The 20,327-nt window shown below is 36.5% G+C and overlaps 1 protein-coding gene across 28 annotated transcripts in view; it reads left to right on the top strand.

The window, feature by feature from the left end:
- The window catches only part of CLASP2 (cytoplasmic linker associated protein 2), a 154,598-nt gene extending 136,693 nt beyond the window's left edge, over positions 1–17,905 (top strand). For all 28 annotated transcript variants that reach the window (XM_026843924.1, XM_026843947.1, XM_026843946.1 and 25 more), the window contains 9 exons: positions 1,382–1,525; positions 1,926–2,032; positions 2,827–2,980; positions 3,595–3,823; positions 8,187–8,380; positions 9,193–9,321; positions 11,116–11,322; positions 13,057–13,173; positions 14,241–17,905. In XM_026843924.1, coding sequence (XP_026699725.1) covers positions 1,382–1,525; positions 1,926–2,032; positions 2,827–2,980; positions 3,595–3,823; positions 8,187–8,380; positions 9,193–9,321; positions 11,116–11,322; positions 13,057–13,173; positions 14,241–14,327 — 1,368 coding nt within the window. In that variant the 3' untranslated portion in view covers positions 14,328–17,905. The remainder of the gene's footprint in view (positions 1–1,381; positions 1,526–1,925; positions 2,033–2,826; positions 2,981–3,594; positions 3,824–8,186; positions 8,381–9,192; positions 9,322–11,115; positions 11,323–13,056; positions 13,174–14,240) is intronic.
- The last annotated feature ends 2,422 nt before the right edge of the window (positions 17,906–20,327 follow it).

Here is a 20,327-nt window from a genome sequence, read left to right as displayed (position 1 = left end):
TTAAAGAAAACAGCTAGTCACGAGTGTGCAAAGATAATTTGTAACAATCTAACATGCTAGTATTTTTTGTCCTTAAACTTAATACTGAGGTGTGTGCTGGTATGTGTGCTCATACCTTGGCTTTCCACTTTTAATTAAAAAATGATACAGTTCATTGCTCTGGAAGCAAAAGGAGGAAATAAATGTCTAAAAGAATTTTCTAAACTACTTGCTCGAAATACATTGCTGCTTAAGCAAGCTGCCTATCATTCTGTCTAGCATGAGGCACTGGTTCTTTCCAGTGCATGGCAGACCTTGATGGTGAGCTGTATAAAGCAGATATAGTTGGTTAATCTTAGAATCAGAGTTTCGTACTACAAAGAACCTATTAAACAGTTCTGGAGAACTTAATCTCTGGCCCTTCACTGCATGCGTTTAGTTGCTATGTTGACAGGTTTGTTAGACTACACAGTGAATATTCATCAAATTGTACAAACATTACTAAGTCATGCAGCCAACATTCCTTTACTAGAGGGAGCCCAACCATTGTGTAATTTACTGTGTTGCTTTGTCAGTAAATAGTTCTGATTTTTGATTCAGATAAAAAATAAATACATATAGTAAAACATTCTGTAGGATGAGGATGACATTAAAGATGAACTGTTGAAATTGAGAGTGTGGGAGGTGACATCCAGTAGACTACAAACTCCAGTACTTAACAGTTTTCATCTTCAGAATACGCAGTCCTTACGATCTTTGCCTATCTTTTAGAAACATAAAGGAAGCGGGGCAGGAAGGTGGAGGGAAGATTAACTAACTAGTTTGGATGTAGGATAAATTATAAAGAACATAAGTGCTGTGATCACAACTCAAAATCAAGACTGTCTTATTCCAAATTAGGGTATCTGTTCTGGGTTTTCAATTTCTAAAGCGACAATGATTCCTCTTCAAGCTAGTGTGTTGATTATGCATCATCTGTAATTACCACTTGCAGAACTTGAGAGAAGGAATTACAGACTTGTTCCTGACTCGAGTGTTCCATTCCTCTTAATTTGTTCAACTTGCCAAACCCTTTAAAAGTCATTTTGCAAATTCTTTCAGTACTTTTTTTAGTAAGTAGGAATCTGGGGTTGGGGGCATTGAGGAGCACATTTCTGAAAGACTGCTTGTTATAATGATTGCGCAAAGTGTGAGCTCGTTGTTATGTGCCTGGATTTATCAATATTTTGAGCTCCAGTTTACCAACAAATATGAATTGCTTTTGTTCACATCTGTTAAAATATTTATTCAAGCTTGATGGAGACTTACGTCATGTTTTATGATTACCACTCATTATATCTTGCTGATAAAATCACTTTGGAAGCTCAAATTAATATCTTAAATCTGTATTTTCTTCTTCTAGGCTGCACAGTCAGTGCTGATTTCCCTTTTTGAACTCAACACTCCAGAGTTTACAATGCTGTTGGGTGCTTTACCAAAAACATTTCAGGATGGAGCCACAAAGCTTCTCCATAATCATCTCCGGAATACAGGCAACAGTGGTCAGGTATCTATGCCTCTTTTACTATTCTTTCTGAACTTACTGGTGTTTTGAATGTAAGTTCATTTCAGCAGAGTTATTTTTGAGAGCAAGAAGGTTGGTAGAGGAGGGGAGGCAAGCCAAATCCTATGTAGAGTCTGTCATAGGAGCAGGTACCACTCTTTATGGAATGCCTTTTCTTTTTCCTCCAGAGAATGATAACTTTCTCTGTTGCTTCCAAATGACTTAAGTTTGAAGGTGTTTTTTAAAGTAGTTTATCTTTTACTCATTTCAAAGTTACACCTGATTGAAGTTACTAATAATTGGTTAGAAGCTCTTTAAGTGTTTCTGGGCACAATAAATACAATAATAAATTAAAAGGGAAGCTGTAGTCCAACTGGAGTATCTCTTCTTGCCTCTCCTCCAGGGATCAGTGGGAAGTCCTTTAACAAGACCTACTCCACGCTCCCCAGCAAGTTGGTCAAGTCCTCTTACTTCCCCAACCAATACATCACAGAACACTTTATCACCAAGGTAACGTAGGTTGGTGTTGCTACAGTTCTGCATCTAAGGCATCATTACATGTTGTCCAAAATTGTAACCCCAGCAATGAAGGCATGAAATGAATTTTGCACTAAGTGACAGATGCTGAAAAATAATTGTCCTCCCTCCACAGAACAAAAGTACACTGAACCGCTTAGTCTCCCTGAAGGGTCTGACAAGTGCCAGGGCTGGCCTGAGGTGGGAAGGGCTGTGCACCTTGGAGTGCAGGTGGATTAGTAAGAGAAAGAACAGAAGTGTTCATCTCTCACAAGCGTTAGGTCAGCTGGGTCATCAAACCATATTTATTATTGGGGAGACTGAAAAAGTAGCAGTTCATAAATGTTCTGGTCTTGAGGTGCCAATGTTGCCAGCAAAGCAGACTTTGTAATGTTGCTTTTAGCAATCAATTTACTGTGAAAACTGTGTTGAGTTTTATCAGTCCTCCTTAATCTGGAACTCTTTTCAGAAAGAGAGAATGGTATAAAAATACCAGTTGTTTCATATTTGTAAAACAAAGAAAAATTTATTCCTTTATGCAGATGTTGCTGTGCAATGTAGCCCTTCCCTTAGCTAGCTACTCCCAGTGCTGTCTGTCAGTGGTAGCACACTTTATTAAGATGTACCATAATGCAGCTTTGTTGCGTGGAGAGCCAGCTTTATTCCTTAATGTGTTTCAAGAAAAATATTAATTCTATTAATATTTCTTGAGTCTCTATAGTTCTATGCAATGTTATTTAAAAATAAGTGGTCATCTTAATTCCTATGTCCTCTTCCATGGCCCACAGTGCATTTGACTATGACACTGAAAATATGAATTCTGAAGATATTTACAGCTCTCTTCGTGGAGTCACTGAAGCCATTCAGAATTTCAGTTTTCGCAGTCAGGAAGATATGAATGAGCCTGTAAAACGAGATTCCAAAAAAGATGATGGTGATTCGGTGAGTGTTTAAACTTGTCACATCTTGGTAGCAGCGAAGCAAGCTAATGACTGATTTTTTACAGATGATAAACCATCTTTTCCTTTAGGTGTATGTGTTACGACTTCTGAAATGGGACATTTCTCCTAAACTACTTCAGAGATTTAGAAAAATATGTTCCTAGTCTTGAACTACATTTTGGAAATGTAAATGTTCATCCTAAGTAGCACTAGTTGTTTGTTTATTTAAAATGTTAGCTATTTAATAACAGACTCCTGCAAAACAGACGTTCAGTTTTTGAGAGGTAATATATGCTTTTCCAAGGGCTTTATTCTATACAATATCTGTGGGTTTTTCAGTGTTTTAAATTTCTGTTTCTGTGAAACTTAGGCTTTCAGATTTGTTGAGCTTGCCAAATATGTATATTAATTACTTATCATCAAACTTCTGAGATAAATACAGACAGCTGTTTATAGTAAGTTATTAGTTTTGAACTATGTACACTTCCCTTTTTTTAATTTCTAAACTTTTTAAAATTTGCAAGTTGTTTGCTACACAGATGAATTAGTAATTTAGTTACTTGAAACATGTGAGTGTGTATCTCAGGTGCTGGTACGATATTTCTTTTCCTGCAGATTTGCAGTGCTTCTGGAATAGTAGACCTACGAGCAGGAAGTGGTGTGAGCGATATAGGCCGAACCGCTCTTGATAACAAGACATCATTACTCAACACAATGCCTCCCCACTCTTCACCACGTTCACGAGATTATAACCCATACAATTATTCTGATGGTATCAGTTCATTTAATAAATCTGCTTTGAAAGAAGCCATGTTTGATGATGATGCAGAGCAATTTCCTGATGGTAAGCTTCAGATTGTATTCTGTGCTAGAAGAAACATAGTGCTTTTAGTTCAGTTTCCAAATGTATTATTAGCAACACATCTACCAACAGTGCCACTTATTTGAGAGATTTTTTTACAAATGCTGTATTTCAAATTAGTTTATTTGCCAGTAATCTTTTTGAGTGACATTGTTGGATTACCTAATATTTGAAGAGACAAGAGTGAAAATTAGGTAAATACTAAACTATGTTGTATACATCTGGTAGCATATCCTGTAGCAGTATTGTCAATATAAATTCTCAGATTGCTTTATGACTGAAATTTAAAGGGAAAAAAAAAGATTTACAGCAGGAAAGTAAAACTGGATCAAACCAGTTTGGGAATTAGGTGAATGATTAAGTGGGGTTTTTTTTGTAATATATTTATATTTGAAACATGGCATTGGCATTTTCTATTGACTAAACATTCTTTTGGGAAAAACAAAACAAAACAAACCAGCTTTTACCAGGAAGATGGTTTGTTTAGCCCATGTAAATCTAAGGACTTGGGCTGTTGTTTTGTAGGCTTCTAGAGCTTCTTTTTAATATATTATATTATATCTTTGGATAATTTTTTTATATCTAAGTGTTGGAAAGGTTCCAGAATATCACTACTGTCATTATTTTTTAAAAGTAGTAGGTGGTTTTCATAATCTGATATTCATTCTTGCTGATATTTCATATTCAGTTACAGATTAAAATCAGTTTTTAAGGAAACAAATTTCTTAATATTGAGAGACAGATGGATCTTTCTCCTTCTGACTGTTTTGCTTCTGTCATTCAGCAAAGATGTGTTATAGAAACTGTTGAAAAGCAAGGCTCTTTTCTGACACGGTATTCTATAAGTTGGCTTTAATTTTGCATTAAATTAAAAACAAATCCAAGAAAGATGCATTTCTCTTTGTTTTCTATTTAGTGAAAAGGCATATGGCCCATTATTATCTCTAGAAAGGATTGAGGGGAAAGCAAATTTTTACAAATCATGTCATGTAAATATCAGTAATTAAATACGTTTGCCATCCACATACAGAGCCAGTTTATGATTGAGATTCTGTGTTACAGGAATCCTGTTTTACATGGGGATAAGCTTCTTCATGCTTTCTGACAACATATTTCTGGATATTGCGTTAAACCAAATACAGTCTGTGCTGCACCAGTATGTTCTGAATTTGTAAAAACTTATGACTGGCTGGAGTGAAACGTTCCCATCCAGTATTAGGTTGTCCTGGGTAGAGGAATAGTACAATGCATTATTTAGGTCTGCTCTGTAATGGATCTTAACAAATACTTGCATTCATTCCTGTGTTCACCCTTAGTATTTACTTATACTATGTGGATTCTGTCATTCGTGTGATGCTTTCAGAATTTCTTCTAAGATAACTTTGAAAAAGACTGCATGAAAAAGATAAATTCAGCAAAATAATTTACGCCTACAATTTGTCAGTTAGGAGTTACATGCTTTTCCCATAAACGTGAAGCGCTCATTGGATGTTAGATTTTCATTTTCAGAAACTCCACAGAAATTGCTGCCTATTAATGACACAAAGTCCTGTTTTTATTGGACTCCCTGCTTATCCTTTCATGTGTTACTGGGAGAAAGATGTGGCAATACAGGGCTAGGTGGGAAAACCTTAGCTGCTCTTAAATCCTGACAGTAGCACTGGGGCACGAATGTGTATTCTGCAGACAGTTTGTTTAGCAGTTGAAGTTTTCCAGTGGAGGATGTACCACAATGTACCTCATGTGGCCGTTTGAGTGTTTTGCCTCTCACAGTAAAGAGGTTTTCAGAGTAACAGCCTGCATCTTCCAAACACTGGCGATTTTTTTTTTTTTTTTTCCCTGAGGGAGATGTTCTTTATCCAAAGCATAGGGAAACCTGACTTTCTAAGTCATTTCCAGACTACAGTCACTTGTTGAAAAACAGTGTTCCTCTCCAAAGAAGTTTGTTTATTTCAGCTTACTCTAATGGATTGTGTTCTCCAAACATCTTCCTTTTTACCTGCCACTTTGTATACGAGCTTAGGATTTCTGCTTTTGTGTCTTGCCTTACACGTACCATCTTTTTCTGTCAGACCATTGCTCTGATATGTCATGATAATTTTCAGGTTTTATCCTGTTCTCCAGAATGATTGCAACTGTTCTTAAATTGATGTCATCTGCAGATTTTTATAAGTGGTCTCCCTATTCCATTGATAACATTAACAAAAGCATCAAGTAGAACCAGACTCTGCATAGACCTGAGCAAGGACATCACTTGTGTCTTCCTAGATTATTAATAGAAAGCTATTTATAGTCCAGTCACCCTCCAAGCAATTCATCAAGTTTCGCACCCTCTTCGTTAGCTTTTTTGGTCACTGTATTTGCATCGATTCTGTATTAACATACTGTGGGTGACAGTAGGAGAGTCTTTACTAAATTCAGGACATACCTACATGTTCCCTTTTAACCCCTACAATGTTTATCCTGTCAAAAGGATATTATCTGATTGTTTTGTGAAGAGCTGTTTTTACCCAGTATCTCTAATGCATATTTTAACTAATTCAAATGGAGAAGTTGGATCTGCTCCTCCTGATTTGTGCTTTGATTTCTTTCTGAAAAAGAAATTTTGAGAGTAGACTTTGAGTATCACAACACTTATGCTTCTCCATTCTTACCTGAAGAGTATTTGTAAGTGAAACACTGAGTGCTAAGTCATACAGGGGAGTGGAAGATACAGGCTGTGAAGGCACCTCCCTCTTGGTTGTCTTCATGTTTTTCAGGAATTCCAGCTCACTCTTCCAATAATGGAGCTTCTTTCCTCCCCTGATTCCTGCATTGAGATGGCTGCTACCTCCTCCAATCTTTTCCGCTTCCCTCCATATGTTCAAGTTACCACTTCTTTCATTCTGATACTTCCACAGTGAAAATAACTTTATTCAAACAGATATGGATAGTTTTACTAATTATATGTCAATATGCATTCCTCAAAATAGGATTTACTGTAGCTGTAATCCTCACAGTTTGGCAGAACAAGTGTAATAGTTCTGGTAATAAAAGTAATGATCTTGCTTTTGTAAAAGTGATTGTCCATTCTGCTCATCTGTTCCAATCAATAATTTGCTTAATGCAGTTTCAGTCTGTCCTATAGGCAGGCATTAACGATCCAATTAGAGAGTCTGCAAAGTGTTATTATATTATATTATATTATATTAATTTGGAGTTAGTAGAAGGGCTTGCAAAAAAAAGGTTCTGTTTTCAGGTGCTCCTGATTATTCATGCAAAACAGAATGACAATAGGAATGTTGGGTTCTAAAACAGTGTGATTTTTAAGATAACTGATGTGTGATTTTAAGATACTTGATACGTGATATTCAGCTTTTGTTTCATTGTACATGTGCTTTGTACAGCATTTATAAGTTACTTGTGTAAGTATTGAATACAGCAATACAAGATGTTGAAGGGCTGTGGTTTCTCAGTCTATGATGTAATAAATTTGTAACGGAGAATGTATTTCATGTGTTAATAAATGGAATAATTTTAGGAAACATGCAGTGCAGGAGCATTTCCATGTTAGGCCAATACTTAAAACCTTTTTCCAGGAGAAAAAAAAAAAAGAAAAAAAAAAAAAAAAAAAAAAAAAAAAAAAAAAAAAGGTGTTTCTGTGGATCTAAAAGTCTCAGTGCAAAAATGGAAGCTATACGCTTTTCTCTTAAAAGCTAAATGGGTCTTGATGGAATAAAGGCAACTATTTGATATTTAATTTTCATTAAGACCATTTTAAGTTTTTTGACTGTTTGCAGTCTGGTGTTTACAAATATGGGTTCTGTTACTAATGCATTTTTCCATCATAATGGAATCCTCTCTAATCAAAACTAAAATACGAGCCATCTTGTAATGACTGGCTGTGTTAATAGCCCAGCTATTGCTGTGGAACCATGGCTTACAAAAGTCTAAGCAGTTCTGTAATACTAATGGGGAAGAGACAAATTTTTCATCTTGGATAGAAGGGTCATGTGGGAAAGGTGGCACTTTGTGTATAGATCAGATTTAAAAGGACGCAGAGTACTTACCACTTTGAGTATTGGAGCATAAAAACTGTTGCAGTAAGCTAGCTTACAGAGGTTTTTTGCAATATTATTGTTGGGGTTTTTTGGTGATGGTAAGCTTGTTTAGCAGTGTTGGCTGCACTGAAAATGTAGTAGCCAAACTGCAATTATTACAGACAAATTAAAGGAGACGGGGGAGGAATAAAAGCATGCTAGGAAGCCAGCTAGCCATCCTAGAAAATACCCTTCAGTTTTACAGCAGGCAGAAACATTTATTTACAGTGATCTGAGAACTGTATTTGTGTATTCCTTTTTGACAGAGCCTCCTATGGACCATTCTGATCTGGTTGCAGAGTTACTGAAAGAGTTATCAAACCATAATGAGAGAGTTGAGGAAAGAAAGGCTGCCCTGTACGAGCTCATGAGGTTAACTCAGGAAGAGTCTTTCGGTGTTTGGGATGAGCACTTCAAAACAATACTACTTTTGCTGCTTGAAACACTTGGAGATAAAGAGGTAAACTCAGATTAATCCAGCTAATAAAGTTAACAAAGCACTTGGTTTACTTTCAGTGTCTTTGAAATTTATATGGGTTGTAGGAAGGGCAACAATTCCAGTTAGTCTTGAAAAACAAATTCTGGCAATATAAAAATGTCATGAAGTCTGAATGCCCTGATGGTGAAAAGGGCATCAGTAATACTTACCTCCTCAAGTAGTCTTATTTGTCAGTTCCCACAGGACAGATGAAATGAAACATTTTTCACTGGGATTCAGAGATAATCTGTTAATAGCCCCTAGTAGAATCTAGAATATCAAAACAGTGTATGGGGCAAAGCATTTAAAAATGTATTTCTAAATACAGTAATGATCGTTGTGAAGAGACTGAGTTCCAGGTAATTGTTGTCTACAAGAGCCATGTTTTTGAATTTACCGAGGATCAAAAAGACATATTAGGTTTTTATTTAAAATAAAAAAAATATAAAAAATGTTTCCAAAATGTACTTGCATGATGTGATGCTAAATGTTTTATTGGCACTTGTGAAGGGTAGAATTTCAACTTAACTTCTGGGTAGCGTAGATAACTCAATTAGGTTAGCAACGTGGTTATGATATGCCACCTGAATTATCTAAAAGAGAGATCGAGTGAGACACTGAAGATTTTTTCCTAGCTTTATTTGTTAACACTAGGTTTGTACTGTATATATGAGTAGAGCATAATATGATATTTTTCCCTTATCAAAGACTCTTCCAGCTGCTGAACAAATGCTAAAACATATGACTGCTTAAAGATGATATATAACTCATTTATTTTAATATTAAATCTTTAGCATGCAATTAGAGCTTTGGCACTGAAAGTTCTAAGAGAAATTCTAAGAAACCAGCCAGCAAGGTTTAAGAATTACGCAGAGCTCACAATCATGAAGACATTAGAAGCACATAAGGATCCTCATAAAGAGGTTAGTAACCATTATTCTATTTGTGGTTATAACAAATTATTACAAAAAGAAACAGCTGTCCAAAAAATGAAAAATTAGTCAGATCCTACTGAGGAAGTAATTCATTTAATAATCAAACATTCAGCTGTTATTAGTTAACATGGGTATGCAAGAAAAAATAGAACTGCAGTTTTATAAGCTCTCAAATGCTGAATATTAGCCATAATAACAATTGTCTTGGGTGCTGTCCAAGAGGACATAGTAACCAATGATGTGTTGTTACAGCTCTTCAAGGAATAACTGAGGAGGCTTTTTTCATTGTATGACATCTGAAGCCAAATACAGGTGTCCTAGAGCACTACAACAAGCTTTTGGATTTCATTAAGTTTCATGGTTGAGAGATAGGTCTGAACATGGCATGGAATTGTCAACCCTTTCCATTTTTAGTCAGCTCGGGGCCACTTAGGAGCACGGATTTGAATGTTGTTAGGGGAGAATGCACAGGGACATATCAAAGGGAGGAGCTGGTTGTGGCCAAGACCAGTGAGGAGATTCAGAAGTAAAAGGATAACTAATCTTGCTCAGCAGCAGTTGTGCTGCATGTGACACAAAAAAGGATAATGCATGTAGGTATTAAAAACATAAATACAGTAACCACCCCAGTATTAAACAGTTCACATCAGTGTCACTGATACTGTGGAAAGAATCCAGGTTTATTAGGAAATGAATACATCTTCTCTGTAACATCGTCCTGCCCCCCGTTCAAGGGCACTTACACTGTATGGAACTTACTGTGAAGTTCCAGGTTTTGAAGTTTGACGGCAATTCCTGACTGTGGGGCTTAACAACTCAGCTGGCAACTAAGCAGCACACAGCTTCTTGCTCACTCCTCTCCCCAGGGATGTGGGGGGAGATGAAGAAAATTCACTCTACCCCAGCCAATTATTTTTGTCACTCATCTGATAACTCCTTTCTCTTGACTGGTTTCATATATTTGGTTTACTGCGGTGTCTTGTCCCCATCTTCCCTTGTCTGTTATTTTGCTTTTCCTCTCTCCTGGTTTCATGTCTATGAGTGAGAAAGTATGGAGATTTTTGTACATCACGGTTGTACAAACCGCTGATTTTGTACAGCAGTTTGTCTTGTTAGGTGATGGACACCACAGATGCACTAACATGAAGATCAGATGTGAATTTTCTCTGTTGTGCCTGTGTGGTATCCTGAGCTTCTGTACCTATTGACTTCCTACCTAATGACTCTGGTTCTGTTCGTTCTGCGTATTCTTCGGGATTGAAGTACTCTCGTCACAGTGTCTTTCAAACTGGGAGGGGAGGAAAAACAGCTAGATTGACTTCTGGAAGGAGCAGTCTAAGCATGTCACTGAACATGGTTTTCAGATGAATGTGAAAACGTGTCTTGTCAGTGATCACTGACCTAACAAGGAGTAACAAATGACAACACGAGAAATTACAGATTTACAGAGGTGGTGATACTTCAGTGTGTAGTTGGTGGATATTGCAGAACAGAGAAATTTCAGATCTGATTCAACAAGGAGGTTTAAAAAACTGATACACATATTGCCAAGGACATAGATTAGCCACAGAATGATGAGTTGTTTTTAGGAGAGTACATCCAACTTATGTTGTAATTTTGTAAACAGATTTTCAAAGGACTCTTCATTCACATATTCCTACAGTGTGGTAGAGCTCTTGGTAGGAAATTTTTATGCTCAAGACCATTACTGCCAGATAACAGACTACAGTAACAGTCTCTTGTAAATAGTTTTTCCACATCTTTTGCTTATTCTTTCAATAGGTGGTGAGATCGGCTGAAGAAGCTGCTTCCATGCTGGCCACTTCTATTAGCGCAGATCAGTGCATCAAAGTTCTTTGTCCAATTATCCAAACTGCAGATTACCCCATTAATCTGGCTGCAATCAAAATGCAGACAAAAGTCATAGAAAGAGTATCTAAAGAAACCCTTACTCAGCTCTTACCAGAGATTGTGCCAGGTCTAATACAGGTAAGGAGAGAAGAAAGAAAAAGAGAAAAAGCACAAAACCACAACAAACAAAAAGCAACTGTATATGTAAGAATTGCAAAGACTTTTTAAAAATAACATCACTTGGCTCTCATGGAGGATTTTATTTGTCTGATAGCTGCTTTGACCCAACATAACTCAGTGGGAAGAAACTCTGTGATTGGCTGGTAGCTAAATTATAACTGTGGTTAGAACTCAAAGGAAATCTTGGTAGGCTATAAAGTACTAGTTATAGTTAAGCTTGGTAGATACTTTTAGTTATATTTTTTTCTAAGTTGTAATCATTTGGTCTGAAATTGTCCATGTTTTATTCTGTGTAATTGTAGATTTTTGTCACTTGGGAGGCAAGAGGAAAGAAGCAGGTGATAGGGGAAAGTTTAATAAAACAGGAAGGATATGAGAGGTTTCTCTTCCTTTGTCTTTAAAAATAAATTCTTTCACACCTCATCAAGAACCAAGATAACGTTAATTTGCATGTAACAGATAAGGACTTTTCAGAGTCTGACAGCTGCATTCTGCAGATTCCTGTCTTTAATGGGTGGGATTCGGTCATACATCTGCAGGAAGGCAGTGGCAGAGAAGGGCCCCTCTGAGAAGGAGGTGTGTTTTGCCAATTATTATGCCTAGCATAAAGGACACAGCCAGCATAAAGATGAACCAATAATGAAATTGTATTTGATACAAAAGGGTCAGTTCATGGGTGAGCACTGGAGGTACAAACAAGTCAGATTATACATAATCGACATCAATCCCACTGACCCCAGCAATGACACCGCACAACCAACAATGGGTGGAATAAATGGTGAAATGCAGTCTCCCATAGAAGGGACGGGAGACAACCAAATCAACAAGCCAAACACATCAGACCAAGGAAGCCACATACTGAATCTCTACACAGCCCGGGTTTACAAAGGCCAGACCTGACTGGAGCCTAGTCCCAGGGAGGCAGCAGGTCCTTCCCCAACAGGGAACTCTGCACAGGGCATCCACCTCACAGACAGACACTGCCCCTTCCTGCAAGTGGTCCCAGCTTTTATCCCTCAGTGGGACACCTGACCTTTGCTTACTGAATGCAGACACCTGGGGCTCATTTACCCAATGGCTCTCCCTGCCAGGCCGGCCCCACCCTGGAGGGAAGCCTAAAGGCAAACTCACTCCCCCTTTGTGAAGGGCTGTGGGAATCACCCATATGTCAACCTTAGTTTGGGGTCGAAGCCCCAGCATTTCAAGGTGTGAGACAGCCAGGCATGTGGTACTAGCAGAGTGGCAGAAGAAGCAAAGATCCTTAAGGAATAAGATGGGAGTTAATAAAAGATTCTTCAGCTGTTAAGAGAATACTTCTTTCAGAGTAAGCTCTAAATGGAGTGGTCTTCTGCTATAAGTAAACATCTCTATAATCTAGAACAGTTTCTCTTATATACTCCCTTACTGCCTGACAGCAGCTCTGTTTTCAGTGTAACTTGTGAACAGGATTGTGTAGGTTTTCATTTCAGTCTGGAAAATGATTATCAGTGGTGATTAATAAGCAAGCCTGCTTTTTAAGTGCATGCTCTGTATTTGCATGTTTGTTTTTTTGTTGGAATGCTTCACTGGGCTACACTAGCATTAATTTGCTGTAGACTTCTATGTATTTATTATAGTAAATAAGTAAATAGCTTTCTGAGGCTTTTAATCATTAACTGATAAGGTATTAATGTTAATTTTATTGCTTTCTAGGGTTATGATAATTCAGAGAGCAGTGTTCGTAAGGCATGTGTTTTCTGCCTTGTAGCCATTCATGCAGTAATTGGTGATGAACTGAAACCACATCTCAGTCAGCTCACTGGCAGTAAAGTAAGTAAAAGATACCATTTAAAGAAATCTTGGTTCCTAATTGCACATATGCATTTGCATTTTGGATGTAATTGCCAGAAAGTTCCATAAAAGTATATGCTTGAATGAGAATATCAGGGCTGGTGGTCCCTCTGAGGATTAATATAACTTCATCATAAAATGTTCAAACTGAAATCCATAGACCCTTATTTATGCAAGTGTACAAACCTCAGCATTAAGGTAAATATTATTTTTCTTACTGCTGTTTAATGGATTTAGTTACTGGCTGTATCCCCAGTAGTAGGGATAATGGCTTTTCCTATCAGTATTTCTTGTCTTGTTTTTCATGCGAGTTCAGATTGGAAAGCAATAAATATGTAGATGTTACATACAGCAGTTTTATTTATTCACCACCTTGTTATCTTGCTTTCATCAGTCCTGTCAGTACCTCTGATTTGTAATAATAATAATAATAATAATAATAATTATAATAGTAATCAGCCTGTGGTCCTTTTTGGTTCAGGATACTTATGATTTTATTGACATCTCTTACATACAGCTGTTTGCATGCAAAAACCAGCATGTTAATTGTGAATCTCTTTGTCCTTGAGAATAAAACAGGACAATTAATTTTGTATATCTTTGAATAAGACAGTTCTATCTTAAAAATACTCTATGGCAGTGATTGTGTTGAATGTGATTGTAGACAGTATTGAAAGATTTAGTAAGTACCAGCATCAACAACTTTTAACTAGAGACTTAAACCCTCAACATTAACTTGAAAAAAACCCCACTCTACCTTATTTAGAACAGCATTGTAATTTGAGGAAAATATTCCATCTAAATCTAGCTACCTTAGATCATTCTCTTCTTTACATCCTTAAAGAAGCTTGAGCAGTTCCCTTGTGACAAACTGCTGTGTTTGATGTTTTCATTTTTAAGTATGTTACCTTTGAATCAACTGTGTAAAATACAAATTTGCTTTTGGGGAAAAGAAAATGGTGTAATGTCTCCTTTATTATTCCATGCCTGTAGTCTGTACAGTGTGTAAATACTAAACCGAGTGAATTTCTGGCTTAAATTTGCAGATGAAATTATTGAACCTTTACATCAAACGTGCACAAACAGTCTCTGGACCAGGGGATACAACAGCAGATATGTCTGGACAAAGCTAATAAAGCTGACAAGAGTTAACCAGGTCTCCTAAAGCAAGGGCGAGGCCCTCTTCAGTGAAAGGAAAATCCTTGCATACAACTTTTGGAACTTTTTTCTTGTTGGTTTTTTTTTTTTCCCTTTCTTTTGTTGTTTGTTTGTTTTCTGTTTGTTTGGGTTTTTTTCTTTAACCAATGGCTGTCCTCAGCCTGCATGTGACTGTTGCGATAGAATTACTTCAAATTCAAGGAGAAACAGTATTAACATCAGTTGATCAAAGCAGAATAAAATCTAAAAATAATCTAATCCATCAGTTATCCTGTTCACAAACCTCTGTGTCTTCCCATTAACTTTTGCCAGTGTTATTGTATTAAAAAAAAAATTTTTTTAATGCTAATTAAAAAGGTATGCTTTAAGCTTCAGAAGTTAAAATTTATAAATTCTGTTGCTTTTATTCAGCTGCAGATAACATTACTTTTTTATTGCTATTTTGTTTGAGTATCATATCCTTCACTAGAAACAAGAAGTGATGTGAAACAAGGCTGAACTAGTCTGAACTGCAGTGAGACTTGCTCACTGTGGTGGTGGTGGTTCATCATCTTATTTACAGCTTGTTTGGGATATTCTGGAGATTGAGAAATAAGCCTATAAAAAAAAAGCTGGATTGATCCAGTTCTGTAAAAGTGATATTGTTCATTGGTTGTATGTTTGTTGCATAAATAAGAATTTAGTGTGCGCAGCAGAGGACTGGTACAACCAGTACCTCTTAATGTGGAAGACAGCCCTTTCAGGGTAGCATTGCCGACCTGGTGATAGTGTGGCAGTCTGCTTTTAGCAGCAGAGTTAATGGTCACTTGATGGACGTGAACCATCCTTGTCACCTTTCGTTCTTCAAGCAGGATGCTTCAGAATGGAGTGCTCTGCCCAAGCATGCTCAGTATGTATTTTATCTTTATCACTAGAATGTTTCCTCTCAACCTAATTGCTGGAACAAGTAGTCTTGTATTGTAACTCACATGGGATTTTATGACAACAGTGCAGAAAACTATTTATTCGTTACCTTCTTAAAAGCACCAAGATTTTCTGCACTGAATTTAAATGGGGAGGGAGGGGGAATAGTCACAAATGCTATGGATCTTGCCACCTTTTAATTTAAAAAAAAATGAAATATATTTTGGATGAGTTGGGAAAGCTGCACCAAATTATTTGCATGGTTTTCTTGAATAGCATCCTCAAGACCCATCTGGATTAAGGTGTGGAAATGTTTCCAGGGTTTGTTTTTCCATTTTTTAAAAAGAGTTAGTTTATTGTGAATAATGGTTCTTTGTATTTATGCACTTGTTAATGGAAAGAGAACAAAGATCAAGTAAATGTGTCCCTAAATGTTGTCTTTTTTTTTTTTTTGGTCTTGGATCTAAGCAGCAAGCTGATTAACTAAGAATTGGGATGGAACAGTGCCCTTCCCAGGAATGGTGGAACTTTTTTTTTCCCCCATAACTTTTTTTCCCTTTGACTGTGATGTTGTCTAGTTGTAGGAAGTGTATCCTGATAAGAGAGAAAATAGCGGTGCCAAGGATGATGATCTACGCTAGGCTAAAATTCTCTCTACCTCTTCAGGGTGACTAATTTTTGACTGAGCTGCTGCATATAGCACCCGGTGGAAGAACTATCTACAGAAAATACTCTTTTTTGGTTTTTTCTTTTTTTTTTTTTTTTTCCAAAATTATCACTTAATGTGTATTCAGAACTCTTATTCTTCAACATTGCAGCCAAATATTGTAAGAAACTACTTATACACTTTATTTGCTAGGAACCCTGAAAAGCAAAACTGAATAAAAATTAAGTCAGATGCTTGTAGTTACATGAAAGGTTGTTTTCACTTTAGTTTGAAGTGAATGCAATAGAAGGAGCTAAGATGTGGTTGTTAAAGAAGCAATGCCATTGCAGAGATTTATTTGGAGGAAAAGATGTAGAAATATATGTAAAGACTTAAAACCAAGACTGTCATAACTCGTCGCTAGCCCTTTTTAGAAGCTACATCAAGAAAATAGTATTTCCTCTTTCTTTCCTTTGTTATGTGTAACATCCTTGTTGTTTTCTACTGTTTAACTACATTGTGTATTTATAGTTCTATGCTTACCATTGTGCATATACTGGCAATAAAATGTACATAACATTACTTTAAAAGTTAGCAATGTATACATTCTGGTTTTCTGTTTTATTTGGTCACATGCTATAAGAAAAATTATAAATGTGATTGATACAACATTGGTTAAAAAAATTTATCTTAATCTTCAAGTTTTGTGTGTCCAAATGATGCTTCTTTATATACTCTTGTTACTAAATCTAACTTGGCATTTGAGAACATGCTGTGAATATAGGTATGCTAGACAAAAATGTTTTCTGGAAATGGAATAGAATCTATGAACACCCAGTTTCCTTCATCTAGGCAGGTTTCTTGTTTACTGTTTCATTTATTTGTACATTATACATTTGTTTGCATTTTATTTTTTTAATATTTTAAAAATATTTTTCAGTCTGCAATCTTGTAGTTTACATTTTGATTATACAAAAGTTCAAAAATTGCACAAATTCTAAGCTTACTAGTCCCATATGTTATTCCTGCTTTTTCTACAGATGGTAATTATTTTCAGAGGATCATTTCAAGATGACTGCTGTTTGTCATCTTTTTGAAGATGGTATTTCATACTGAAAAAAATAAGTTATTGAAACATACAGTATATATTCTGGATGAACCTAATTTTTTTTATGTGTAAACAAACGTTGGTAAGAAAGAAATGGGTTTTATTCCATATGTGACTGAAAAATTTTGCACCAGGTGGTGGGGGAGGAAGATATTTACACCAAGTTTGTCCATCAGTTTTCCTTCTAAGCCATCTTTAAATGTTCTAAATGTGGATATCCCATGTATTAAAAATCTAAATGCAATATATTTAAATGAATATTTTACTTATGATATGACTAGTTCTGTTTTCAACATACATGGGGCTGCTGTAGTGGATAGAATCTCTTAATATTACATGGAGCCATCAGAATGTAAGAATTTGCAACAGAGTTACTTCCACTGCAGCCAGTTACCAGATTCACTGCATTGCTTTTTGCCCTCATTTCCTATATTATAAATAACCATTAGCTCGGTTAAATTCAAACAATGATTAGTCATGCCTTATGTTCCTGCTGGAGGTGGTTTCTCTATTGGATTAGCATAAAGATCAAGGAAAAATTAGGACAGTTACAAGTTGCTGTTCTTTCAGAAAGGGTTTCTTTATGATCTTTGTACTACCTGTAAAGATGGGTCATTGCAATCATTTGAATACTGAAATGTAATTTTTAAAGGTTGGGTTTGGGCCTAAAAAAAGAGGAAGAAGGAAAGAAAGCTACATGCAAAATCAGGATAGGAAATGCTTATCTTGGATGTCTCAGACTTGGATGTCATTTGCTTTAAATAATTTTGAGTAACACATTATGTTCAGCTCTTAGCAAGAAAGTTGGCATAGTACATGTAAATTGAAAGGGGAGCTGATTATGTAATTTGTCCTGAGTTGAGTTGCCTGTTTGGTTTTGAAGATAAAGGTTGGAAGAGATTGAGTTGTGTTTATTATTTGCGGTCTGAGTTCCAGAGCAAAAAGAACAAACACTTGTCTCCTGAAACACTTATGTATTCTTAGTAGTTTCTATGAATATTTAAACATTTGAGTAAATTCGCAAACATACCCAGGTAAAAAGCCTATTGAGAACGCAGGCCCAAACTGCTCACAGTATTTTAACATGCTAATCAAACTCCACTAAGAAATGGCGTTTTGTATTCCACCTCCCCGCATCCCCCCCCAATACAGGCAAGACCCTCAAAGCCCAGGAGAAGATGTTCATACACTTTTGCCAGCATCTCTGGCAGAAGTTTCTGATCCCCGTGCGCTGCTGGAGGACCAGTCTGAGATTGTTCCCTAGTCTAGTTTGTCTGGAATAGAGTAAGGGAGCTCCTACAAGGTACAGTGTTGGCTCTGCTGTGGGCAGGGATGGCTAGATGTTGAGGGAATAACCAATCTAGCTGACTTGAGAATGTCTCTCTACTGCATAACTTAAATCTATGTGTCTGATTTTTACTGTTATATATATCTTCCTTGGGTAGACCACTGGATCTAGCCTGACATACAGTTAACAGAACTGACTGCAGTACTGATTTTTATCATGAGTTTACAGGGGGTTCAAAGATTTGCATTGGTAAACAGTATCATGATCTAGGAAAGGAAGCATGCTGAAATGGGAAACTTGCAAAAACTTTGATGCCCAAGATAAAGTTTAGGGTTTTTTTCTACCTACTACCAGTGGTAACAAGTCTGGACATCAACCAGTTATGTGCAGGTACGTAGCTTTTTCCACTAAAGAAAGATACTTTCCATGTTTCGCTATCCAGCATTTTTTCCCATCTTACTGCCTCAAAATGTGCTTCATTAGGATCACTTACATCTACCTAAAATACATCAAGAGCTACAGATTTTTTTGGTTTTACTTTAAAGAAACAATACAATATTCAAAACTGCTTGCAAAATACCATTTTGAAGTTTCCAAGAGTTAAACAGCAATTTACAAACAGTTGTGATTCTGTCCTGGCAGAAATAACCCATTAGCAAACTTTCCTTCATTGGGAGTTTCTCAGTAAATGTGCTTATTATCCTAAAATCCAGTCAGCAAATGAGGAAACTTCTTTAACTGGGATCATCCAAACTGCACAGCTTGGGAACCCTGAGATCTCAGAATATACTTAAGTATAGAAACATACAAAATATAGAAAAACAGTAACTGACATTTGATTTCTTTTTTTCGCTTGTCAGATGAGCACAATTAGTTTTTCATACTTGCCACTGAAAAACTTGTTTGAATCAAAAAGATAAATTTTAATTTGTTCAAGAGAATATTTATAATATACAAAGCAAATATTTAAAGTACATGCTTTTAAAGAGTTGGAAGATTTAACTACAACGTGGGGGGAAAACGTAACAGGTTTTCTGTAGAGAATGTAATATGAATGCTGATTTTCATCTTTCCTGGAACTAGGCTGCCCCTGCAAAACTGATCAGTTTACTGGTTTAATTTGGGAGAAGACATCAGCTTGCTTTCTCCCGATAATCCTCCAGTTCCCAGACTGCCCATTTATCCCTATCATATTTATGTTTATTGTGCTCTCTGTGGGTTTGCTGAGTGCCAACCTGACACAGCAGAAGTTACTACACCCAGTTGAACCATTCTCAGCAGCCTGTCATAGGGAGTAACTGCAGCATAATTCAACAGGTTTGTTACTCAAGATTATTTTCTCTTATGATCATTTTCAAAGGGACAATGTCATATTCAGAATTTGGGGTGTTTTTTTTCTGAAAATTGAAGACAAGGAAATACGTCTTCTTTCTTGACAAGGAAACAGATTTCGACTTGGCTTAAACTTCCAATGTAACTAACGGTATGCAAGTGCAGAAAACCTCTAATCTGGTAAAGTAGTAATTTCTGGCCTGTTATATTTTTGTCCTTTCAGCATAAACTGATGTAGTAAAGCATTTTTACACCGTACTAAATGTAATCATAGATGGTTTTATTTTATGTAGAGAATTTGAGGTATTTGATAGGGTGTTTGATCTTTCAAATGACATCTGTGACCATGTTGGCCAACTAATCAATTGAACTGTTTTGCCCAGATGAAACAGTCTGTTTTCTGAAAGGAGTTTTCATGCATCATTATTTATAAAGCCTGTATTTGCCCTAGAGATGAAATCTTAGTTGGATGTTACCTGATTGTTCAGAAATAGTCAAATGAAACGTTTAAAAAACACACTCAGAAGTAGCTGCTGGTGTCATCAGAGGCTGCTTTTTCTCAGAAGTCTGTTAATGAGCTCTTGCTTCTTGAACCACATAAGGAAGGAGATATTTGCCCTGTTGCAGAGTATGAGAAGTGAGACAGGGTGTATATACTTAATCCCCTCTAAGTTGTAGCTCTTGTCCTTAAGAAACTT

The sequence above is a fragment of the Athene cunicularia genome, assembly GCF_003259725.1.
Source record: "Athene cunicularia isolate RWA chromosome 2 unlocalized genomic scaffold, athCun1 chr2_part2, whole genome shotgun sequence".
Classification (NCBI taxonomy): Eukaryota; Metazoa; Chordata; class Aves; order Strigiformes; family Strigidae; genus Athene; species Athene cunicularia.
The sequence above is the reverse complement of the archived record's forward strand: the minus strand, read 5'-3'. Positions and strand labels throughout refer to the sequence as shown.